At 44.8% G+C, this 26,212-nt stretch overlaps 1 protein-coding gene and 1 non-coding gene across 2 annotated transcripts in view; one reads left to right on the top strand and one right to left on the bottom strand.

The window, feature by feature from the left end:
* The first annotated feature begins 4,814 nt into the window (after positions 1–4,814).
* Positions 4,815–26,212, top strand: part of LOC130474895 (sodium- and chloride-dependent betaine transporter-like) — a 57,843-nt gene continuing 36,445 nt past the window's right edge. The window contains 6 exon segments of the mRNA XM_056846589.1: positions 4,815–4,980; positions 8,744–8,878; positions 14,681–14,821; positions 18,362–18,449; positions 20,401–20,533; positions 24,594–24,728. Of these exon segments, the coding sequence (XP_056702567.1) occupies positions 4,815–4,980; positions 8,744–8,878; positions 14,681–14,821; positions 18,362–18,449; positions 20,401–20,533; positions 24,594–24,728 (798 nt within the window).
* TRNAI-GAU (transfer RNA isoleucine (anticodon GAU)) lies at positions 7,480–7,551 on the bottom strand. The gene has a single exon. It is a non-coding gene; the product is annotated as a tRNA-Ile (tRNA).

The raw sequence follows: 26,212 nt of genomic DNA, 5'->3' as shown, positions 1-26,212 counted from the left end.
ATGACTCGGTGCTTGCACAGGGGACCTTTACCTTACCTTATGAGTTAGCATGAGTGTTTTGATTTTTTGTAATATATAAATTTTCAATAAAATATTTTTTTTAAAACTTGCATCAATAAAAGCTAGCAAAATATAAGATTTGACTCCAGTAGCAACTTAGAGGCCAACAAGATTTCCACTTTGGAGAGCCAAAGCTCCCTTTATTGGATCTGACGAAAAGAGCCTTGACTCTTGAAAGCTTACACCCTGGAAACCTTGTTGGTCTTTAAGGAGCCACTGGACTCCAATCTTGCTCTTCTACTGCAGACCGACATAGCTACCTGACTAAAATACAACAAAAGACAACACATTTTAGTTACATTATAGTAAAACAAACAAACAAACAAACAAACGAATACAAGCTTTCTCATTGTGCTGGGAAGCAAACATCCTTTGTTTCCTGGGGAAGGGTCTTATTAAGATAGAGAGCCAGTGTGGTGTAGTGGCTAAGAGCGGTGGTTTGGAGCGGCGGATGCTAATCTGGTGAACCAGCTGGGTGACCTTGGGCAAGTCACAGCTCTATTAGAGCTCTCTCAGCCCCACCTACCTCACAGGATGTCTGTTGTGGGGAGGGAAAGGGAAGATGATTGTAAGCCAGTTTGAGTCTCCCTTAAGTGGTAGAGAAAGTCGGCATATAAAAACCAACTCTTCTTCTTCTTAATGACTGCCATAGAGGGTACGAGCTTGGGATGAGATGCAGTCTGGGGTTAGGCTGCTGTGAAGAAGAAGGAGGAGAAGAAGGAGAGTTGGTTTTTATACCCCGCTTTTCTCTACTGTAAGGAGACTCAAAGCGGCTTACGATTGCCTTCCCTCCCCCCCCCCGTGAGGTAGGAGTAACTGAGAGAATTCTGAGAGAACTGTGACTAGCCCAAGGTCACCCAGCAGGCTTCATGTGGAGGAGTTGGGAATCAAACCCAGTTCTCCAGATTAGAGTCCACTACTCCTAACCACTACACTATGCTGGCTGCCCCATGCTGGCTGTGAAGGAAAGGGGACCAGAGTGAGGGTCAGAGGGAGAGGATTAGAACTGGGAGGAGGGTAATGCTCAGGGCTGTTTTTGCTGAGGTTTTAAATCTCGACAAACTCTATTTATACACACTTCCTTGGAAGGGTTTGTAAGCTGCCCTGAGCCTTTAGGATAAGGCAGGATACAAATTCCAGTGGAGTTATAATAGGTGACACATAATTGCATGCCACTCATAGAATCAGAGTTGGAAGGGACCGCCAGGGTCATCTAGTCCAACCCTCTGCACAACACAGGACATTCCCAACTACCTCCCCCCCACACCCCCAGTGACCCCTACTCCATGCCCAAAAAATGGCCAAGATGCCCTCCCTCTCATGAACTGCCTAAGGTCATAGAATCAGCATCACTGACTAGGTGGCCATCTAGCCTTTGCTTAAAAACCTCCAGGGAAGGAGAGCTTACCACCTCCCGAGGAAGCCTGTTCCACTGAGGAACCGCTCTAACAGTTAGAAAATTCTTCCTAATGTCTAGACGGAAACTCTTTTGATTTAATTTCAACGCGTTGGTTCTGGTCTGACCTTCTGGGGCAACAGAAAACAACTTGGCACCCTCCTCCATATGACAGCCCTTCAAGTACTTGAAGATGGTTATCATATCCCCTCTCAGTCTTCTCCTCTTCAGGCTAAACATACTTTCTCCTTCAACCTCCTCTTCAGGCAAAACATACCAGCTCCTTCAACCTTTCCTCATAGGACTTGGTCTCCAGACCCCTCACCATTTTTGTTGCCCTCCTCTTGACACGTTCCAGTTTGTCTACATCTTTTTTAAATTGCAGTGCCCAAAACTGAACACAATACTGTAGGTGAGGTCTAACCAGAGAAGAGTAAAGCGATACCATCACTTTGCTTGATCGGGACACTCTGGGAGCTTAAGCTGGGAAACAGAAGAGTCTAAATCTCATAGAACAACCAAGCAAACATTTCTAAGAAATAAGGCTTTGCTAACATGATCTATAGTACTTTGAGTGCAACAAAAACAAGGCATTTCTGTGCTCAACTGGGAAATATTTATTTACAAAACTATACAGAAGATCCAGGGGGAAACTTAGACTGTACAAAGAAATTATGATAAAACGCACATCAATTACCAGCTGTTTCTTCCTGGGCTTTGCTCCTAAAGCATCATTTTGCAGGAAAACTGCAATCTGGCTACTGACTGAAAAGCAGTCTGTCTCTTGCTGACTCTGGGAATTGCATTCTGCTGGGAGACACAGAAAGACCTGCATTAGGGGCCAAGGGGATCAGGACCATACTACACAAGGGGGAGAGAGTGTGCGTGTATGTGTGTGGGATTCCCTGGGCAATTGTTCTAGGTTAAGCCTTAGAAGAAGAAGAAGAGGAGTTGGTTTTTATATGCCAACTTTCTCTGCCACTTAAGGGAGAATCAAACCAGCTTACAATCACCTTCCCTTCCCCTCCCCACAACAGACACCCTGTGAGGTAGGTGAGGCTGAGAGTGACTAGCCCAAGGTCACCCAGCTGGCTTTGTGTGTAGGAGTGGGGAAACAAATCCAGTTCACCAGATTAGTGGGGAATCAAACCTGGTTCTCCAGACCAGACTCCACCACTCCAAACCACTGCTCTTAACCACTACACCACGCTGGCTCTCTTAGGCATCAAATGGTCCCACTTAGCCACTGCAGTGTAGAAATAAGAGGAGGCTTAATTCCAGCAAATAGGAGCCCCGTGGTGCAGAGTGGTAAGCTGCAGTACTGCAGTCCAAAGCTCTGCTCACGACCTGGGTTTGATCCTCACAGAAGTTGGTTTCAGGTATCCGGCTCGAGGTTGACTCAGCCTTCCATCCTTCCGAGGTCAGTAAAATGAGTTCCCAGCTTGCTGGGGGTTAAGTGTAGACGACTGGGGAAGGCAATGGCAAACCACCCTGTAAACAGTAACATCATGATGTGATATCACCCCATGGGTCAGTAATGACCTGGTGCTTGCACAGGGGACTACCTTTTCCCTAACTTGAAAAAAAGAAATCCCTGAGTGCTCTAGCAGAATCACCAAAACCAGGGTTAGTCCACTAACACACACACAAAGAAACAGAATTAAAACAGAGGATAAGGGAAGCTGGCCTCCGACCCTCTTCATTTACTAGACTATTTTTCATGTATAGGTCCAAGTTCATCTTCACAGCCATAAGGACTACAAACATTAGTCTTGGTTCTCTTTGGAAACTATTTTTCTTGTAGCTCTAAGACATGAATTGCACTGAAATCATGTTTATCAAAACAAAATCAAAGCAAATGTTTATTTGTGCTGATTTAATATGATGATACTAATTATTACTTTGCCATGAAGACAGCAGGTGCAAATGTCCCCAAACACTGAGTTTTTAATGCTGGGGTTAAGCCCCCCCCCCCATCACATTTAATTTAGCTTTCAAGATGAGGAACTAGATGCTTAAAACATTTTGTTTCACTTAAAAAAACCTTTTAAATAAAGAATTCTAATTACTTAAATTCTAATTATTCTAATAAATCAATATTTTTGCATATATGAAAGTCTGATATACAGCACTAAACAGAAATGTGCATTTTGACTTCAGTTACTTAAAATCAGGTATTTGGAAAGAGGCCCTGACCTGGATAGCCCAGGTTAGATCTCATCAGATCTCAGAAGCCAAGCAAGGTTGACCCTGGCAACCAAAAAAGGCTATGTTGCAGACCATAAGTAAGGTTGCCAGGTCTCTCTTCACCACTGGTGGGAGGTTTTTGGGTTGGAGCCTGAGAAGGGTGAGTTTTGGGGAGGGGAGGGTCTTCAGTGCCATAGAGTCCAATTGCAAGAGCGGCCATTTTCTCCAGGTGAACAGATCTCTATCGGCTGGAGATCAGTGGTAATAGCAGGCGATCTCCAGCTAGTACCTGGAAGTTGGCAACCCTAACCATGGGAGCATCACGAACAAGAGCCATGTAGAGTGGGCTATGCTTAGCTGGCCTGCCGACCTGTCTATTTACCTACGGTTCCATGAGTTATTCCTGTTCTATAGATGGGAATTACCTCTGTAATACAGTACTTCAAGGTAAAGCAGTAAAAGTCATGGATCAGCTGGAATTTGCACACAGAACGTAAAACTTCTAACTAATCGCTAAGACTAGTTCACACCTCTTCAGAAAGATTTTTTCCATTCGCTCTGAAAGGATTGGACATCTGTTTCCTGCGGCCAGTATATACAGTTATGATGGGCCAGTTTACATCATCACCATCCACTTGTTTCATATAATAGCGAACTTGGTCACGGATTGCCAGCTGGCAGAATAGCAAAATGGGGTCATCCATGGACAAAACTGAGATTTCTACATATTCAGGGGATTCCTAAATATGATTCTGAACTCTCCACTGCAAAGGGAAAGAGGAAAGAGTAATAAGTAAGATGGAGAATGAGAAGATGGTATAGACACATTAAATAACTTAATACGTGAGATTTCCCTCTTTTTCTTTCCTTTCCCTTCCTTTGCCAGTACACGTGAGTGAAACTGATGTAGGTAGAGAGTGGACTGTATCAATTTTCACCATCTTGTCCCAATTAGCAGACTTCAGGATTTCTTCTGGGTTGTTTTGGGGGCTCCTGAATGCATTCTAGAGAGCCACACTTGGAGCATGAGAAACGGTCTGGACAAAACAAGCTTGATATGAATTGTGTGATAACTTCTGACACGCTGTGTTCTGCTTTTCTCTCAGTCTTTCCCCCACCCCACAGTGCCATGGAACGCAAAGGATCTTTGGTCATACAGTCCAATAGGGGCATGGTTGTGCCGGAAGGAGCAGTAAAAGCAGACGAGGAGAAGGAAGAACTTCAGGCCAGGGGCCAGTGGACCAACAAAATTGAATTTGTACTGTCTGTGGCTGGGGAGATTATTGGTTTGGGCAACGTTTGGAGATTCCCATATCTCTGTTACAAGAATGGAGGTGGTAAGCATTCACTATTTTTCAGTATTTATTTGCCTGTTACCATCAGCCATTGCAAAATCAGGAAATCAAGTTTTAGGTTTCCGATACAACAAGCAAAATACCAATTGTATTATAAAACAAGCCATAACGTTTACAGTATAAAATTAACAAGCGAATGGGAAAACCATCAAGTGATGAGCTGACTTTTGAACCATTAGATAAACACAGTCCCAATAACACTTAATTATATTTTGGGCAACACTTTCAATCTTTTGTATTGCCAGTGCAAAGAGAGCTTATTCATGACAGACACGTGTGTCCTTGTTAAGGAAGACTTGCCAGTTTGGCTCACTTCCCATTCGCCGCTTGTGATCAGGCAACAAATTAATCAATAAGCTATTCAGCTGTTTGCAACCTGTGCAGGTGGATTCTCAGGAACAGGCTCCTTGGTCAGAGGCCAACTCCCAGCTGATGAGGGATCAGCTGGGGACTCCTTGTGATCTTCTGTTTGAGAAAACTTGCACAGGGTACCCAACAAAGTTTTTCTTTTTTCTTTTCTTTTTTGAGGTGGGAAAGCAGGAACAGACTCCTGCCTGATCAGTTGGAAGTGGGGTTAGTCTGACCTCCCACCTAGGGTTGCCAACCTCCAGGTACTAGCTGGAGATCTCCTGCTATTACAACTGATTATCAGCCGACAGAGATGAGTTCCCCTGGAGAAAATGGCCGCTTTGGCCATTGGACTCTATGACATTGAAATCCCTCCCTTCCCCAAACCTCGACCTCCTCAGGCTTCCCCCCAAAAACCTCCTGCCAGTGGCGAGGAGGGTCCTGGCAACCCTACTCCCATCTCAGAAACTTTACTGCCTCCTAGACTGGCTGAGATGCAGAAAATAGAAAACAGTGGTAGAGGCTTTCTTCTCCATTGTATGTGAACATTGTTGTTTATTAGTGTGTTGTATTCCCTTTTTGTGCTGTATTCTTTGTATATTTCAGTTTCCCAATAAGAACTGCATGTGTGCATTTTGTGTGGCTGGTTATGCTTCTTTGTTCCTTGGCTATTTACAAACAAAACATTTAAATAGCTACCTTTCTTCCAGTAGGACAGGGGGGGCACAGGAAGAAACAAGGTTGGAAGGGGGGCACGGTCGGATAAAGGTTGAGAACCACTGCTCTAAACTGTCACTTTTTACTTTTTACTTTTTTTTTTTTTTACTAATTATTATAGATAGCTTGCTACGCATTATATATGCTGGCAAATGATTTCCCCCGCTGTTCTTAACTGAGTTGCTCTGGAATAGTCATTTTAAAGTGGATACCCCATTGTTGGCCTCGAGTTCCTTGTAGTCAGAGCTACAGCTGTGCTAAGACAATAGTCCGAGCTGGCTTTGACTTTATAACATTACATGACTGGCACTCTAACAAGGAGAAATGTTTTCCTTTTGCGGAGGCCTTGCACTTAATTATCTGCCATGGGAATGAACCTCTGTCAGAGGTTGCTGGCACTGGAGAAACAGCTTTAAAGGGTAAAACCCGGCTCTCCTAGGAAACGGAGCAGGGCTATTACAAACAGCTGCGTTGGCAGGAAATGTCGGGGAAGTGAGGATGTAGCATATGCATTCCTTCCTGTGCTTACTACCTTCGGAGGCTTTTGGCCAAGCCAATGGGATGGATTGCAAAGCCCCTCGAATTATTATAATACTGGCAGTTCTGTTTTCAGTCCATCTCCTATTAACCCATAGCATGGAAATACGCTTTTTGCATCATTGTGCGTGAGTGTCAAGTGCTGTCAAGTCGCTTCCGACTCATGGCGACCCTATGAATGAAAGTCCTCCAAAATGTCCTATCTTTGACAGCCTTGCTCAGATCTTGCAAATTGAGGGCTGTGGCTTCCTTTATTGAGTCCATCCATCTCTTGTTGGGTCTTCCTCTTTTCCTGCTGCCCTCAACTTTTCCTAGCATGACTGTCTTTTCCAGTGACTCTTGTTGTCATCTCATGATGTGACCAAAATACGATAGCCTCAAGTTTAGTCATTTTAGCTTCTAGGGTCAGTTCAGGCTTGATTTGATCTAGAACCCAGTGATTTGTTTTTTTGAGCAGTCCATGGTATCCGTAACGCACTCCTCCAACACCACATTTCAAAGGAATCTATTTTCTTTTGCATCATTGCAACACACCAAATTTATGTTTTAATTGACCTATTCACCTAGGGTTGCAGCCTCCAGGTGAGTTGACTGAAATACTTCTCTCTCTCTCTCTCTCTCTCTCTCTCTCTCTCTCTCTCTCTCTCTCTCTCTCTCTCTCACTTGGGATAGCAAATCCTCCACCCTGCAGGATGGGTTTTTTTTTTTTTTGCTTCCCCCTGTGCTTTGCTTGTCTATTTGTAAATCACATGAAGCTGCCTTATATTGAATCAGATCCTTAGTCCATCAAAGTCAGTATTGTCTGATCAAACTAGCAGCGGCTCTCCAGGGTCTCAGGCAGAGGTCTTTTACATCACCTGCTTTCCTGGTTCCTTTAACTGGAGATGCCAGGGATTGAACCTGGGACCTTCTGCATATCAAGCAGATGCTCTACCACTGAGGCACAGCTCCACCCCAAAATCAAGGGAGAACACTATATGTCTCCAGGGCTCTCCCTTCCAAATGGAATCAATCCAGGTAAGCCCTGCCCCTGGAACTAACCACTGCTCAGAGAAGTGGGGGAGAGCAGAGCAATCCATATCTTGTAGAGGGACATTTGGAAAGATTTCAGATAAAAAGTCCAGTTAATTGCTGGCTGGGGACTATCTGTAGACGTACAGGAGAAGATCTGGTGATCCAAGGACTGCTACGATTTACAGCTTAATTGTTCCAACGCCCATTGTTCACACAGAGCCCAGCACCTTCCCCAAGAACATTGTCAGTCTGTTTGCCACCTCTTTATGCTACCTCGATTTTCTGTAGTACAAAGAATATTACATCTTTACAGATGGCCAATCAATATTTTAAATATGCTTATGCTTGGAGGTTATTTTTGCATTTCTTTAGCTTTACATTTTTAATCTGCCTTTCAGCCATGAAACAAGCCTTTTACTTTTTAACCAATACTTTTTAGCTTATCACTAGGGTTGCCAGGTCCCTCTTCGCCACCGGAGGGAGGTTTTTCAGCGGAGCCTGAGGAGGGTGGGGTTTGGGGAGAGACTTCAATGCCATAGAGTCCAATGGGGAAAGCGGCCATTTTTTCCAGGTGAACTGATCTCTATCGGAGGGAGATCAGTTGAAATAGCAGGAGATCTCCAGCTACTACCTGGAGGTTGGCAACCCTACTTATCACAGTGGTTCTGAATTTTTTTTAAAGTTGGACTGTTAAACAGTTAAATTTACTCTTCTTTTAAGAACACAATGGCAAAGTAACGTCTTGCTACTTTCCCCTCCCCAGTGCTAGAATCTCACCAAACAAGTTTTTTTATTTTATTTTTAGTATTTTTAGATACATAGAGCTTTCTGCATAGATCTCCTGCTAGTGCAACTGATCTCCAGCCGATAGAGATCAGTTCCCCTGGAGAAAATGGCTGCTTTGGCAATTGGACTCTATGACATTGAAGTCCCTCCCCTCCCCAAACCCCGCCCTCCTCAGGCTCCACCCCAAAAACCTCCCACCGGTGGTGAAGAGGGATCTGGCAACCCTGCATACACTTAAATCCTTAGTATGCCAACCTGCAAAAAAAAAAATGCTATTTTTTTTAAAAATAAGCAGAAGTTAACACATGGTTTTTCTTAATTTCTTTCTCTTCCACCCCCACAGGTGCTTTCTTCATCCCCTACCTCATATTCCTCTTTGCCTGCGGGATTCCAGTATTTCTCCTGGAGACAGCCCTTGGGCAATACACCAGTCAAGGAGGGATCACTGCCTGGAGAAAGATCTGCCCTATCTTTGAAGGCAAGTCAGTTGCACATGGGAAGCCCTGGTTACTTTCTATCAAGCGCTCTGAGCCACTTGTTGATAAATGTGCTTCGTACTGAAATCTGGCTCAAAAGGGTGAGTCATTCCTCAAAATGTCAAGAGAGAGTATTGATAATCCACACACAGCCAAAAGATGGAGCCAAAGTAATGGTCAGAAGCAAACTAAGTTACACAATCTTGGCGTGGAGCCAAGGGTAGATAAGAAGGCTGTAATTGGGTGTGAGAACGATGATCAAAAGAGAGGCGAAAGCCCAGATATTCTGAACGAGGGGCTGAAGCCCGAGAATGAATTGTGCCAGTTGCAATAGGCAGCAGGGTGATGAAGGTGGTAGTAGCAGAGTTAGATTTCTAAAGGTAATGTTACAGCTTATGTTTTGGGTATTGCAGTGGTTGCGGACAAGGGTCAGGTTTGGCCAGTGGTGCAGATCACAGTGCCTCAGAGCCAAAATCTATTTCATGCTCAGCCATGTGTAGTTTCTCCTCCCAATCCCATCTTTTTCTTTTTCTTTTACAAAATCTAGCTTCTGAGGATGCATGTTACTGTGGAAGCAGAGGGAGGGACTCTTAATAGGGTTGCCAGGTTCCTCTTTGCCACCTGCAGGTTTTTGAGGCAGAGCCTGGGGAGGGCGGGGTTTGGGGAGGGAGGGACTTCAGTGCCATAGAGTCCAATTGCTAAAGCGGCCATTTTCTCCAGGGGATCTGATCCCTATCAGCTGTAATAGCAGGAGATCTCCAGCTCATACCTGGAGGTTGGCAAACCTACATAAAGTCCAATTGCCAAAGCAGCCATTTTCTCCAGGGGAACTGATCTCTATCGGCTGGAGATCTGTTGTAATTAGGGTTGCCAACCTCCAGGTACTAGCTGGAGATCTCCTGCTATTACAACTGATCTCCAGCCAATAGAGATCAGTTCACCTGGAGAAAATGGCAGCTTTGGCAATTGGATTCTATGGCATTGAAGTCCTTCCCTTCCCCAAACCCCACCCTCCTCAGGCTCCGCCCCTAACACCTCCTGCCGGTTGCCAAGACGGACCTGGCAACCCTAGTTGTAATAGCAGTAGACTCCAGCTACTACCTGGGGGTTGGCAACCCTAGTTCTTGACCTTGTTCCCTCTTGCAATTTTGTGCTAAAAATTGTGGCACCCCCAGCCAACTGCCTTTTCCATTGCAGGGGGAAATTATGGGTTACTTCTTCCAAAGGAAAAGCATCCAGTGTGTGTGTGTGTGCGTATCTTTAACGGAAAAACTTCCAGAAGGAACAGGGTTGAAGGTTGAATCTGCCAGTGGAATGGGGTGATTAGGAATTGCCCCTAAATTCTGCAGTAAAGACTGTGGAGGCCATCTTCCAGTCATTTTTTCTCCCATTTCTCAGTGGGGCCCAGGGCGGGTAGGGGGGGTTACCTGCTGCAGGCGGGCAAATGGCAGGCCTACCTAAGAGTCTTGTTCGTTCTGGCCTGTTGGTTCTTCATCACTGGTGAATGGGTATTCTATAATAGAGACGGGCTTTTTCTAGATTTCACACTGGGATGGAGATATAGGCCATCTGGTTCAATCCCCTGCTCAGTGATTTTAGTCTACTGGTCTTGGCTGCAGCTCAGCAAACAAGAAGGGCCTGGTAGGAGGATTATTGGATTATTTGGCCTTTGGAAAGTCAGGCAGGGTGTCCCCTTCTGAAAAGGGAGGCAAACTTGTGGTCTGAATCTTCTCTTCGCTCCCTCCATGGCTTTAATTGTGTGTCTGGTGTTTCCTGTACATCCCTGATTACTATTTTAAAAAATACTATGGTAAATTCAGGCACACTTCCTCCCCCAAGTTACATAAATTTATGTTACATACATTTGGGATGGACTAATAGTGGGGATGCCAGCCTCCAGTTGGGACCTGGGGATCCCCTGGAATTACAGCTCATCTTCAGACTACAGAGATCAGTTCCCCTGGAGAAAATTGATGCTTTGGAGGGTGGGGTCTATGACATTGTACCCCACCAAGGTCTCTGTCCTCTCCAGGCTCCACCCCCAAATCTCCAGGAGTTTCCCAACCTGGAGCTGGCAACCCTAACCCCCCATCCTCAGCTGGTGGCCAGGGGGAACCTGGCACCCTAACTACTAGGGAAAGGTGGTACCCCCAAAATGTGACCATAATAGAGATACCTTGCCTCAATAGCAAGTACGTCTGTGTTGTATAATTTACAGTAGATGGGCCAAAATGCTTGCCTTTATAAACAGCTGTATCCGTAAGTGAATTCTGAAAAACAAGGAGCATTTCCTACTCTGCATTTTCTTGCATGATGTTTCCGCTAACATATCATGGCTCTTTTCTAGAGATGTTAAGTCCTCCTGGCTCTAAGTTAGGTACACACTGTGAAGGTTATAGCCCCAAACCATCAGTACAAACATCAGTTTGGGACCTTGTATCTTTAAATATGCACAATTTTGCCAAGTCACTGAAAGTGACAATGGGTTGGATCCAGACTAACATCTCCGCTAAGGGAAAGGGCAAGTTAATTTCCACCAATTCCATCTTCCTGCTGCAGACCTCCAATTTGCATTTCATACTGTTCTGGGTGGGGTCCCCTGACCTAGAGCTGCCAATCTCCAGGTGGTGGCTGGAGATCTCCCGCTATTACACCTAATCTCCAGGCGACAGAGATCAGTTCACCTGGAGAAAATGGCAGCTTTGCCAATTGGACTCTATGACATTTAAGTCCACTCCCCAAACCCCGTCCTCCTCAGGCTCCTCCCCCAAAACCTCCCGCCAGTGGCAAAGAGAGACCTGGCAACCCTAGTTGGGGGGGGGAGAGGAAGGAGCATTTTGTTCTAGTGAAAAGTGCCATTCATGAAAGGAAAATTTAGTCTGGCTTCAATGTTATATTAATGCACCGATAGAAAAAGTAGTTCCCGGATGGTAGAACAAAACAGTACAATTACGGGTCTCACCCGCTGGCCTGCAATGCATCTTCCTAATCACTTCTTATTCTCTTCTGCTTTTCTGCTTTTCCTTCCTGTCTGCTGCGAGCCTTCTGAGGAATCAGCAAGGGGCAGTGAGTGCAACCGCTGGGCTTTGCTTTTGTAGAGACGCAGAGCAAGAGACGGTTTTCTGCTAAATTGACACAAGATGCAACGGGGGCGTAGAGCAAATGAACGGGAAACTCAAGAAAGGGAGAATGGAGCAAATGGTAATCCTCATGCACGTTCCGTAGGCCAGATGAATAGCGGAAGAAATATTAGTCTTGAGGATTCAGGGGTTGGGTATGGACACGGCCCAAATGGACTGGTGAGCTTGGATTTTATAGAGGCATTGTCCAGAATCTCTTTCTCTAGATGCTGTTAGGGGGAGGGAGTCCAGAATTCTCATCTTAAAGGTAACATTCCCAATGGTGCACCTCGAAAGGGCTGAATTCTCTAATCATGACACACAGTGAACATTTGCAAACATTTACGTAATGCCTATGCATAATTCATTCCACCATCAGCAGAAGGATAACAATTGACTACTTAAACGACAGCGTTAAATTGGATTAATTTGGTAGTTTCTGATGAGCCTTGAGATTGTCAGTGGGGAGAGGTACTCCAGACATGCCGGTGAATGAATGGCATCTGAGAGTTAGCGCTGTATAGTGGTTAAGAGCAGTGGTTTGGAGCGGTGGAGTCTGATCTGGAGAACCGGGTTTGATTCCCCACTCCTCTACATGAGCGGCGGAGGCTAATCTGGTGAACTGGATTTGTTTCCCCACTCCTATGTGTGAAGCCAGCTGGGTGACCTTGGGCAAGTTACAGCTGTTAGAGCTCTCTCAGCCCCACCTACCTCACAGGATGTCTGTTGTGAGGAGGGGAAGGGAAGGTGATTGTAAGCCGGATTGAGTCTCCCTTAAGTGGAAGAGAAAGTCGGCATATAAAAACCAACTCTTTTTCTTCTTGAATATATAATGCAGCTGCCATTACCTACACATCTTGGCGAGGTCGGCAAGAAAACAACTCTCTAAATTGGGGTTTTCCAACTTTTTTGAGCCTGCAGGCACTTTTGAGAGGGGGTAGTGAGCGGTACTCCAAACTCACTGCCACAGGAGGCAGAGCCAAACCTAGAATGGTTGACACAGGAGGTGGCACAATGCCTAGGGTTGCCAACCCCCAGGTACTACCTGGAGATCTCTCACTATTACAACTGATCTCCAGCCAATAGAGATCAGTTCACCTGGAGAAAATGGCCGCTTTGGCTATTGGACTCCATGGCATTGAAGTCCCTCCCCTCCCCAAACCCCATCCTTCTCAGACTCCACCCCAAAAACCTCCCACCGATGGTGAAGAGGGACCGGTAACCCTAACAATGCCTCCATCTTGACTTTCCAACAGAATCACAGAAAGGAAATAAAAAGAAATGAAGGAAAGCTCAGAGGAAGGAAGGAAGGAAGGAAGGAAGGAAGGAAGGAAGGAAGGAAGGAAGGAAGGAAGGAAGGAAGGAAGGAAGGAAGGAAGGGGGAATAAAAATAAGGAAAGCCTAAAGCAGGAATAGAATTACAAGATTGGATGTGTGCAAGTCCTCCTGGTCCTACAGTGAACCCTGCCTACTTTCTAAAAAGCTCAGCAGGCACCAGGGGAAATACTGGTAGGCACCCAGGTGCCCACCAGTAAATCCTATCCTGGTGAGCCAGCGTGGTGTAATGGTGAAGAGAGATGGTTTGGAGCAGTGGATTCTAATCTGGGAACCAGGTTTGATTCCTCGCTCCTCCACGTGAGCGGCGGATGCTAATCTGTGAACCAGGTTGGTTTCCCCACTCCTACACGTGAAGCCAGCTGGGTGACCTTGGGCTAGTCACAGCTCTCTTAGAGCTCTCTCAGCCTCTCCTACCTCACAGGGTGTCTGTTGTGGGGAGGGGAAGGGAAGGTAATTGTAAACCGGTTTGATTCTTCCTTAAGTGGTAGAGAAAGTCGGCATATAAAAACCAACTCTTCTTCTTCTTAAAGTGTAATGTCACATGTTTAATTGTTTATTCCATGTCGCAGAAGGGAAATCTGAGAGGCCTTTCTGCACATAGCAACTTTTTTTATTTCATGCACCCTGCTCTTTTGCCAAAGAGAAGACAGTTTACACATGGCTGCAACAGTAGACTGTCATCCATACTGCTTACAAGGCCATTCCTCCTTGTAGGCTTGCCATTTGCCCATTGATGGTAGGGAACCCCCCCCCACCCTTGGCCTCAATCTTCTACTCTCCACAAACTGAGGAAGGGGAGAAAAATGGGTAAAAAGTGGCCTTCATAGTAGGGTTGCCATAGTAGGGTTGCCACTGTCGGGAGTTTTTTTTCCAGTGGAGCCTGAGGAGGGCAGGGTTTGGGGAGGGGAGGGACTTCAATGCCATAGAGTCCAATTGCCAAAGCAGCCATTTTCTCCAGGGGAGCTGATATCTCTTGGCTGGAGATAAATTGTAGTAGCAGGAGATCTCCAGCTAGTACCTGGCGGTTGGCAACCCTACTTCATACTGATGCTCAAGGAATTTCTCCATAATGCGGCTGTCTTTACAATAGAGATTGGGGGAAATTCCTAGAGTGTCACCTGGAAGTGACATAACACCCTACCCAAACTCCACCCTTCCCAGGCATCTCCTGGCATTTGCCAAGGCAGTGCTGGCAACTTGCTTAGCAGGGAAACTCAATCTAGTCCCTTCATATAATTTGTTTGATCTACTTGGACCAAAATCCAAGACCTCTTTCCCAGTCCCTACTTGATAGTATTTGTGGCTCTATCATGCCTAAAATCTTTTCTTTCTCTCATTGTTTTTCAGGAATTGGATATGCTTCACAAGTCATTGAATCCTACCTGAATATCTACTACATCATCATTTTGGCCTGGGCCTTGTTTTACCTGTTCAACTCCTTTGCTGCTGTTCTACCCTGGGCCAACTGCAACAATTATTGGAACTCAGGTATCACTTCATCTGGATGCAACCTTATGAATGGCTGTCTGAAAAGTGGGCCTGCAGTTCTTCCTATATAATAAGACTGGCTAAAGGGCCCAGATCTGACAGCTTGTTTGCCTCATTCTGTGTAATAGGTAGGGTTGCCAACCTCCAGGTACTGTCAATATAAAATAAAAACTCAAGCTGCCAAAATCGTAATTGATAAAGAATATGCAGCCACTATGGCATATAGTTTACCATTTAAATGAGTTGCAACAAAACATAGCTTCAAGATTAAACTGAATTCCCACTGAGTTACATTTTCATCAATTTCTAGAAGTGCATAACACAATATATGTAGAATTATTCATTTACAGAAACTTGTACATGTGGCAACAGTCCAAACAAAAGGGGGGGGGGAGAAGATGCAATACTCCAAAAACAAGGGTGGTACAGGTATCCGGTAGTTACTCCCTGTTTTTTGTTGTTTTCTTCTTCAGCCACCCGTTACAAGCATCCTAATGATGTACTGTCGCTTTAAGATTAGTTCCAAGCCTCCACCGCCTTCTCTATAGTCCCGACAGCTTTTCCACTAAGGAAGTGCCTCAAGTTATAGGGTGGCCAACCTCCAGGTACTAGCTGGAGATCTCCTGCTATTACAACTGATCTCCAGCCGACAGAGATCACCTGGAGAAAATGGCCACTTTGGAAATTGGACTCTATGGCATTGATGTCCCTCCCCTCCCCAAACCCTGTCCTCCTCAGGCTCTGCCCCAAAAACCTTCCACCAGTGGCGAAGAGGGACCTGGCAACCCTACTCATGTAAAGGGATTCCTAATATGGTTTCAGTTATTTCAATCACACCAAGGCAACACCCACTGGCCTTTTTTGAGGGGGACAGGGACCACACGCTGGTACACAATGAATGGGTCCTGTCTCTCTCCTCTCTCTGCTTTCCTTCTCAGCCAGACAGATCGTAGACAGCCCTACTGCCAATAATAACGTCTACTTCTATTCTTGGCGCCTTTGTGTGCCTGCGTGGTTCCTGACTGTGTGGGCAACCTTTCTGAGAGCTGGATCACAACCCCCAGACTTAGGGAGGACAGGATAATACCACTGCCCCTTCCACACTGTAATCCAATGGAGCACAGACCCCCTGCCTCCCTCTTGCTTTCAAGCTGCTGAAGGGACTCCAGTCCCACACAGCGGGCTCTGAACTGTCCTTTTGTTTAGTCAGCCTTTGGTGTATTTCATTCTCTTCTGAGTCCGCAGTCCTCTGGAGAAGCCAGGCTCTTTGACAGAGGTTCTCCCTGACCTCTCCATGTTCTTTAGTCTTCTGTTAAACAAACCCATTTTCTCTGTTTTTTTCTCTCTCTTTCCATACACTGGCATGAGTGTAGCAACATTGTTCTTTCTATTTCTTTTCCTTATGACAGTTTCTTTCTTAAAAATACACACCTTAAGGTTTGTTCTCTGATTCCACTTTATAGGCTGCCCGCTCTCACTGTACCCCATGTAGGCCCGGCCATATCTCTCCAAATGGAGACATCCTCTCAAAGCTTCCATCAGCTTACAAAATGTAGGCTCTACTCCATGAAAGCTTAAATTTTGTTATTCTTTAACAAGTTTTCTTTACGTAATGACAGAGAACAAGTTATTTAAGGCTGCTTATGGTTTTGCTCTGCTTTGACTTACAAACTGCAGTCCTTTTTGGGGGAGCATCCACACAACACCGTGCTCTGCTCATGTTTTCCCTCAACCTTGGTACACTCTTCACATACTCTAGTTTCCTCTGATCTTTTTGAAAGAGCACAGTCCAAAATGGTCAAAATTGTTGGATTAAACGCTGGAGCCTAATATGATTGACAGAGGGCTCTGTGCTCCTCTAGAATCAACTCCTCCTTTCTGGTGACAGTTACTTGTAACCAACTGATGCTGCCAACTGTCATTCTCTCTGTGCCTCACACTCTCTCAAGATGTCACAATGTTTCATTTAAGATGAGGTAAATGTTATAGAAACCTCTAAAGGAAAACGTTGATTGTTTTAAAAGACTTTATAAACATTTGGGGCACCATTTGGGGGACGGGGACCAACCTGTCCTGTACAGTGGTAGGTCTGAGGGCATGAGGCATGGTCAGGAGCTGTCCCAATTGAATGCCAGGCTGTCTCTAGGTTCAGGTTCCAAGCAGCAGTACCAAAAGTGTAATCCAAACAAGGAATCAGGGTCTGGTCTAGAGGGTCAGAGTCACATGGTCTCAAAACCCACCAGAGTTCACAGTCAACACACAGTGGTAACAACAATTTGCTCCTACAATGAGTCAGCCATTGTGGCCTGCTTAAATATCCTTGAAGTGGATCAACTTCTGCTCTTTCCCCTAACTCAGTATTCTCTGCCTGGTGAAGCTCGTTAGTCTCATTACAGTCATCTGGAAGTGTCCTTCACTGAGCTTGTAGTATGGCACTTCTTCTCCAATCATGTAGCTGTACCCTGAGTCTTTTGCGCCTCTGCTCCAGCAGCTCTGGAGGGCTTTCTGGCAGCACCACCTGATGAGATTCTGGCATAGGTAAGTCCCCTACATTGGGCAGCTGTAGACATGGGGAGACCCCTTTTGCCTGTAGTTTCCCAGCCTGCTGCAGCTGCTCTATTCCACTGCCTTCCTCTGCTTTGAGGTCCTCTTCTCATGACACAACCTTTCATGGCCACCATTTTCACTGCTGCACTATCAAGGGCTTTTGGAGGGCATAAGCAAACCAGTAATTGCTAGACTGCTATAGCAATTATTGGTGGGCTTTTGAAGGGGGTAAACAAACTGGTAGTTGCTAAAGTGCTATAGCAATTATTGGTGAGCTTTTGGAAGGGGTAAACAAACTGGTAATTGCTAAAACGCTATAGAAGTTATTGTTGGGCTTTCAGAGGATGTAAACAAACTAGTAATTGCTATAGTCCTATAGCAATTATTGATTTCCTTTAAAAGCCCCTTAAGGGGCACAGCAGGGAACAAATGCAGAGAAAATAGTCCTCACAAAGGATTGATGGGGAATGTGTGCAGAAAACTCCTGTGAGGAAGCCCTCATGCCAATACGTATGCCCCTGCAATCGCAGCTGCGATTAAAGTGGAACAGCGAATACGTGGAAGCAACATGCGTAATATCCTTTACTTCCCAGTCTTCCTCTTCCTTTTCTTCTTTGGGCTTTCCTTTAATATATTATCATCTTCTAGAACACTTTTGTGTCTTCTCTCCATCTCTAAAAATTTAACAGATGAAACAGCCCTCAAGTGCTTGTTTGAGTGTGCAAGGTTGGATTGAGAGGTCTGCAAAGCAAATGCAGTGAATGAGTAAGGGGGGGGGAAGGAAGGAAGCAGACTGGAGATCTGATACCTTGGGATTACTACCATTGGCATTCTTGATTTATAACCTGCATTCCGCAGACATCTGGATTTCATACAAATAGGGATCTGCCACATACGTCTCAGAATTCTAGCAGTTCTTGGGCTGGGAGGACTCCAGTCAAAGGGAAGATGGATGTTATAAGAGAGTGTCTGTTTATTTTCCCTCTTTTGTAGAGCATTGTGTGGATTTTCTGAACAGCACCAGTTGGGAGAATGGGACAGAGTCAGCTAATGCTACCTCATCTGTCATCGAGTTCTGGGAGTATGTATTCTGATTTCCTGATCCCTTTATTTTCTGCATTTCACTGAGAAGATGCTATTGGCCACCACAAAGCTAAATACAAGAGGAAGTTCAAGGATTACTTTTTGTAAACCAAGGCATATGGTGTCCACATGGGCTTGTTCAGATGGTTGCCTGTATATATGGGGAATACACTGGAAAATCAGATTTTGAATTGTAACATTAACATACACATTCCCCAGCCTCTTTGATGACCAAGATGAAAAGACAAAATCCTCCCACACCAACTAACCAACCCCCTTTATTCCCCCTGTGTTCTGCGAGTCTTCTGTGTCCTTCTGTGTAGGGCAGAAGGAATGCCTCTAAGATGTTGCCAGGCATGTGAATTGTTTGCAGATGGTGTAAAGAAGTCTGTTTTTGTACCCAACATCCCTAATAAAAAGAATCTGGAGCTGTTGATGTTGGGGCCTAGGAAATGGCATATTTAGTCCAAATCTTGACAGCTCCATTTTGGGCGCCTGAGGCAGGATCTTCACCCTTCCCCACATTCACCCCTTTGTATATTTGCATAGAAGAAACATTAAACAACATCTGTAATTTAGGTATGCAGGTCCTTTTCAGACTTTCCCAGATCATGTGCTACCAATGAATGGGCATGAAGGCCCTATCCAGATGCTTAACATGTTGCAAACCACATTTTAGGCTTGGTTAATTGTCTTGCGAATACAAAGGCAATGGTAAAATATCAGGTCCATGTGATGGTGGGATAGGGTTGCCAGCTCTGGGTTGGGAAATATCTGGAGATTTTGGGGGTGGAGACTGAGGAGGGTGGGGCTTGGAGACAGGAGGGACTTCAATGCCACAGAGTCCAATTGCCAAAGTGGCCATTTTTTTTCCAGGGGAACTGATTTCTATCGCCTGGAGATCAGTTGTAATAGAGGGAGATCTCCAGCCATCACCTGGAGGTTGGCAACTCTATGGTGGGATGGTAGCTCTGCTACAGCAGAATTACTGAGCTGCTGTTCACCACATCTTGGAGAATAAATGAGAATGAACGTGTGGTAGGATTGCTAGGGGGTCCAATTTTATGGAGTCCCAAAGGGGTCGACCCCCTCTTCCATAGAAAAGCATTGTAAACTTTACCATGCTTTTCTATGGAGGAAGGGGTGACCCCTTCAGGACCCCATAAAATTGGACCTCCTGACCCAGTCTTCACCAAACTTTGGGGTTCATTCAAGGAAAGTTCCTTGAAGTTACCCTGAAAATTTGGGAAGTCTACCTCCAAAAATGCCCCCACATGAGCTTAAAAACCAACACCCCATAGACTAAAATTGGCCTGAATTTTTTCAGTAAACCCAGAAATACCCCTTTACCAGTATGGGTATTCGGGTTTTTCTGGGTTTACCGAAAAAAATTGGGCCCAATATACCTGAACCTGAAATTTACTGATTTTTTTGTTTGCACAACTCTAGCTACATGCTCCAGTAACTTCTCATTCAATGCTAGTACATATGCTTAAAAAGCCAACCCAGAAGAAAGCACTGCATTGTCCCAAAGAAAGCAAAGCTCTCAAAGCAAGAGGAGGGTGATTTTTAGCAAGAAGGGAATTACCGTCACATGAGCACAGCATAGAATCACAGCATAGAATCATAGAGTTGGAAGGGACCACCAGGGTTATCTAGTTCAACCCCCTGCACAATGCAGGAAATTCACAACTGCCTCCCCTGCCCACACCCCCAGTGACCCCTACTTCATGCCCAGAAGATGGCCAAGGTGCCCTCCCTCTCATCAAACGGCCAAACGGAGAGGCTGCGGGCAAGGAATTTAGCACGGGCACAAGAGAAGTGATGTGATCTAAGCTTCATATGCGACAGGGTATAGGTGAAGACAATTAGGAAGCAACCAACATGGTCTGGCATGCACAAGTCAAGCTGGGACATCAACCTCCCTGTCACTTTATCTGCTCTGGCAGGAAGCGAGTTTTGGGAATAACCGATGGAATACATAATCTGGGCACCGTCCGGTGGGAGCTGGCTCTCTGCCTCTTGCTTGCCTGGATCATCTGCTACTTCTGCATCTGGAAAGGAGTCAAGTCCACAGGCAAAGTAGGAGCAGATCTTTGTGTTTTTAATGCCTAAAATGTATTGATTTGTCACACTGAACTTCGGTGTGAGTGGGTACACCCAGAATACAATGGACTGCGCCCATTTACAGTTGTGGATGCACAAGGATAAAGGACATAGAACCCATAACCCAACCAGGCAGTGGAAACTTAACAGAAATCATTTGTTTCGTCTCATGGTTTCAGTAGGTGTATTCATCTTTGTTTGTGAAGGACCAGTAGTTTAGTCCCACATTGATTTTTGGCACTAAGGTAGTATGGAGCTACATGTTACAAATGACAGAGGGATGCCATTTCTAGGGCCATCCCAGTCTCAAACTCTTCTCTCCTCCTCCATAACATATGGTATCATTTCTTTTTTAAAATTAATCCCCCCCAACATAATATAAAACATACAACAAAAAGCATACAAACCACACGACATAACAATTCTGCCTGTCAATACATCTCTAGGACAAGTTACTGTTTGTGAATAACTGGAATGGGTTTATAATCCTTCTAACCTGAACTGATATAAAACTATTAAATGCTTAAAGGTAAAGGTAGTCCCCTGTGCAAGCACCGGGTCATTCCTGACCCATGGGGTGATGTCACATCCCAACGTTTACTAGGCAGACTTTGTTTATGGGGTGGTTTGCCAGTGCCTTCCCCAGTCATCTTCCCTTTACCCCCAGCAAGCGGGGTACTCAGCTTACCAACCTCAGAAGGATGGAAGGCTAAGTCAACCTTGAGCCGGCTGCCTGAAACCAACTTCCGTTGGGATCGAACTCAGGTTGTGAGCAGAACTTGGACTGCAGTGCTGCAGCTTACTGCTCTGTGCCACGGGGCTCCTATATTAAATGCTTATACAACATAATATTGGTTGGTTGACCTGCTATATATTTATCTATATATTTTACTTTACTAAAACATTATACTTTATTATCAGTGAATAGTTAATAGAATTAAACTCAATTTTCCGATATCAAAAGTTAGCGTATGGAATTTAAAAAGCAGGTTTTTTAAAAAAAATTAAAGACAATGAAATACTTTCATATATCATAACCTTATTTAGTTGTCTCATTAGTGTGTAATTATATATATATATATATATATATATATATATATATATATATATATATATATATATATAAAAATATAATTATAACACTAAACCAGCTCTGATTACTGATTACAAAGTATAGTATCATTTCTTGTAGGCTGTTACATAGCATGTTTTCCTGCCCTCTTTAGCCAATAAGGTTGACTAGACATGGGGGAGTTGGGAAATGGATGCTCTGATGACATCATGGCATGGGATAAGTAATGCTCTGTGTTATGGGGGAGGAAATCAGAGCCGGATCCAGGGCGGGGTTTTTTGGTAGCAATTCAGTGTAGCCATGTTACTCTATAGCAGCAAAAGAAAATAGTCCAGTGGCACCTTAAAGACTAACAATTTTTTCCCCAGTATAAGCTTTTCTGAACCAGTACTTACATAAGCTGATGCTGTGATAAATTCTGTTCGTTCTTAAGGTTCCATAGACTCCCGCTTTATTTCTTTGGTGGCAAATGTCCGTGGCCAAACCTCTGCCTTGTTCACGATAAGTCTACACTGTCAGTCGTCCATTTGCAGTATGATAAAAATAATATCAGCCTCCCTTACAGGGCTGTGGTAAAGATTACTGAGTTACAGTATGAGAATTGTTTTAATAACTGAAACACATTATATAAATATAAAGTTGTTGCTATCATTATTGACCCTCTTTCTTCCCAAAACTTGTTTGATTGGAGACTATAGAAGGAAGAATAAAAAACAAAAAACCCTCAAGACTGTTAATAAATCCTTTGTCACTGACACTCTCCAATAGGTGCTGGTGACAGTCATACCAAAATACATCCAACTTCTTGCAGTGATTATAGTCACACTACTGGGGGCTGGTTCCAACCTTTCCAGGGTGCAGCCCGAAGTGTGATTTAACCTGTGTGACTGGTGAACATGGTGGGACTGTGCCTCAGTGGTAGAGCATCTGCACGGCATGCAGAAGGTCCCAGGTTCAATACCCGCATCTCCAGTTAAAGGATCTAGGCAGGTAGGTGATTTGAAAGACCTCCGCCTGAGACCCTGGAGAGCCACTGCTGGTCTGAGTAGATAATAGTGACTTTGATGGACCAAGGGTCTGAGTCAGTATAAGGCAGCTTCATGCATTCACAAAAAAATGTACTACCAAGTCTAACAAGATTAGAGACCACAAGATTCCCTGGGTATAATAAGCTTTCAAGAGTCAAAAGCTTCATTTGTCAACCTTGACTCTCAAAAGCTTACCTGGAAATCTTGTTGGTCTCTAAGATGCTACTGGACCCAGATCTAGCTCTCCTACTTCAGTCCAACCACGACTACCTACCACGGGCAATGGCAGCTCTACAGGATGGCCTCCAAATCCTTGAAAATCCATTGTGTGCACACAACCTATATATAACTCTGATTCTCAGCGTGTGCAGTGGAGATACCGTGCACCTTCCGGCACATTTTCTGCTTGTGCTATGTAGGTCAAGGCAAGAGGCAGAATGGCAACATGCATCGTCCCTATCCAGGCAGCGGCTGGAATGCTTCCGCTCCTTTGAGCCAGATTCGAAGCTTTCCTCCAGCCTACGGAGCCTTCCCCTAACAGAAGAGGAAGAGCCTCTGCTGATGGAAGAAGGCTTCTTAGGTTGGGAGAATGCTTCGAATTTAGACAAGGGGAGTGGTACGGTATGATACAAGCCTGCATAGGACCCAGCAGTTAAGTTTTCTTATGGGGAAGGGAGCAATTTCTGCCTCCTTCCCACTTCTGCTGCAACCCCCCCCCCCAATTTTGGTCCATGTAGGTCTGCACAGGTACAGCATAGTGTGATTCTGCAACCTGAGGAGGGAATTGGCAGAAATCACTGCATCCTTTTAAGAAAACTGAAGCACTGTTAAGTCTTAGGAATGTGGTTGTCTATAGAATGGTGTAGTGGTTACGAGAAGAAGAAGAAGAAGAGTTGGTTTTTATATGCCGACTTTCTCTACCTTTTAAGGAGAATAAACCAGCTTACAATTTTCTTCCCTTCCTTGCCCCACAACAGACACCTTGTGAGGTAGGTAAGGCTGAGAGAGCTTGAAGAGAACTGTGACTAGCCCAAGGTAATCCAGTTGGCTTCATGTGTAGGAGTGGGGAAACCAACCCGGTTCATCAGAGTAGAGTCTGCTGCTCATGTGGGGAGTGGGGAATCAAACCCAGTTCTCCAGATTAGAGTCTGCCGCTCCTAACCACTACACCATGCTAGCTCTCTAAGAGCAGTGGACCAGGTTTGATTCCCCACTCCTGGAGGTCAAGGTTCGATTCCCCACTCCTCCACATTAAGCCTGCTGGGTGACCTTGGGCCAGTCACAGTTCTCTCAGAACTCTCTCAGCCCATGCTGAGGAAGGCAACGGCAAACCACTTCCGAACATTCTTCTTGCCTTGAAAACCCTACAGGGTCACCATAAGTCAGCTGTTACATCATGGCACACACAAAATCACACAAGGTTGGAAGAGACCACAAGGGTCATCCAGTCCAACCCCCTGATCCCACAATCAAAGCACTCCCAACAGATGGCCATCCAACCTCTGCTTAAAGACCTCCAAAGGCGGGGACTCCCCCCCCCCCCCGAGGTAGTGAATTCCACTGTCGAACCGCACTCACCGTCAGAAAGTTCTTGCTAATGTTTAGGTGGAATCGTTTTTCTCTCAGTTTAAATCCATTACTCCGTGTCCTAGTCTCTGAAGCAACCGAGAACAAGCTAGTTCCCTCATTAACATGGCATCCCTTCAAATATTTAAACATGGCTATCATGTCACCCCTTAACCTTCTCTTCTCCAGACTAAACACACATATGGTGCATTATGTTTAGCTGAGTAGGTTGGTTGTCTTCTGCTGTTGGTGACTGTCAGACAATAAGGCATAGCCACCCTCTATTTTTCATGTTTATTTAAACCACTATCATAGGTTAATGTAGAGATTTCGGGATACTTCTGAGTTTTGCTTGCTTGCTTGTTTGCAGGTGGTCTACTTCACAGCCACATTTCCTTATGTGATGCTTATTGTCCTACTGATCCGAGGAGTCACCCTGCCAGGTGCCAGAGAAGGGATTCTGTTTTATTTGAAGCCAGACATTTCTAGACTTGCAGATCCTCAGGTGAGTTATAGCTGTTTCTCATCTGACTAGAAAGATTGTGGCAGATGAATTCCACAAGATCAGACTTCCCTCCTAACTACCTTGGGGATAGAAGTAGGTAGGAAACAACATTAAAACATAATCTAGTGAAACTAATAATGTCCACTGAGATTATAGCTTTCATGAAATACAACATTCTGAAGTAGTTGAGGAAAATGTGACAAATTTGTGATTTTTTAAAATTCTGATCGCAAGTTACAAAAGTGCACAGATGTAATCCTTGATTTATTGCCACTCACATTATTCCATCCTTCCTTATTAATATCTCTGACTCTACCAAATAAAATTGCATGGAAAGTGACATCGGGAAATGGCCTATGTTATTTAAAGGGTCATTCATCCATGCAAGTCATCAAGTAGCGACAGGAGCTGTTATTTAGCATTAGTTCACATGGTTTGCATGCATCTGTCCAAGATCCATTCGTTAGTGCCTCCAGTTAAAAGGCTCTCCGGCTTACCGTATTCTTCTCTCCTCCATTTTATTCTCACAACAACCCTGTGAGATAGGCTAGGCGGAGAGTGCGTGACTGGCCTGGTGTCACCCAGCAAGCTTCTACGGCCAAGTGGGAATTCAAACCGGGATCTCCCAGATCCTAAGTCTGTCCCTCTAACCAGTACACCACACTGGCTCTCACTATTCATCTGAGACGAAGGTTGCTGGATGTTAGACAAGGCTCTATAGGCCACCCAGGGCAACTCTGTTCTTTCTGGAGCACTATCTGACATCTCACTTTTTAAAGGACAGCAGGAATCTCACTGGAGCATGACCACTGCTGTTTGCCAGAGCATTTTAAAATATGGACATGCTAGGTCACCACCACTTAAGGCACAGCAAAAGTGGCTGCCTCTATTAAATATTCAGCACCTGACAGATGGTTTTGCTGAGCCCTAAGTGAAAATGATTAAGAAAGAGAAAGATAACGTCTCTTCTGATTTACTGGGTGCTGGCTTGAGCTTCTCAAGGATAACGTCAGAGTTTCCCCAGAGGCCGGAGTTCCTGGCAAAAAGGGAGCCTTGTAAAGAAAATAGCATCGTTATCATATCTGCTCTGCACAGTCAGGAATATCTCAAATATATCACAGAAATCTTTCTTGTGTATTTTCTGATTCTATTAAGCTACTTGTAATAGAATCCATTCCTTGTTGTTGGTTTGAGCTTCACTGATATAGGATTAATTAAAAAAAACAAAAAACTTTTCATGCTTTTTATTCCACAATGTAGGAGAGACGTTATTGAGAATACATGGTTGTTCATTTTCTATATGGTTCATTATGACTTAAAGCTCTTCTAAACTGAGGAGTTCTTGCAAGTTAGGAGTTCTGCTTTCAGAGGCTAGATCAGGGGTGTCAAACATAAGGCTCGTGGGCCAGATCCAGCCCCTTGAGAGCTCTTATCTGGCCCACGAGCCAGCCAAGGCAGCCACCCCACCAGCTTCTGATCTGGGC

The sequence above is a fragment of the Euleptes europaea genome, chromosome 3 (genome assembly GCF_029931775.1).
Source record: "Euleptes europaea isolate rEulEur1 chromosome 3, rEulEur1.hap1, whole genome shotgun sequence".
In the NCBI taxonomy this organism is placed as follows: Eukaryota; Metazoa; Chordata; class Lepidosauria; order Squamata; family Sphaerodactylidae; genus Euleptes; species Euleptes europaea.
This window is presented reverse-complemented; position numbering and strand designations above follow the sequence as displayed.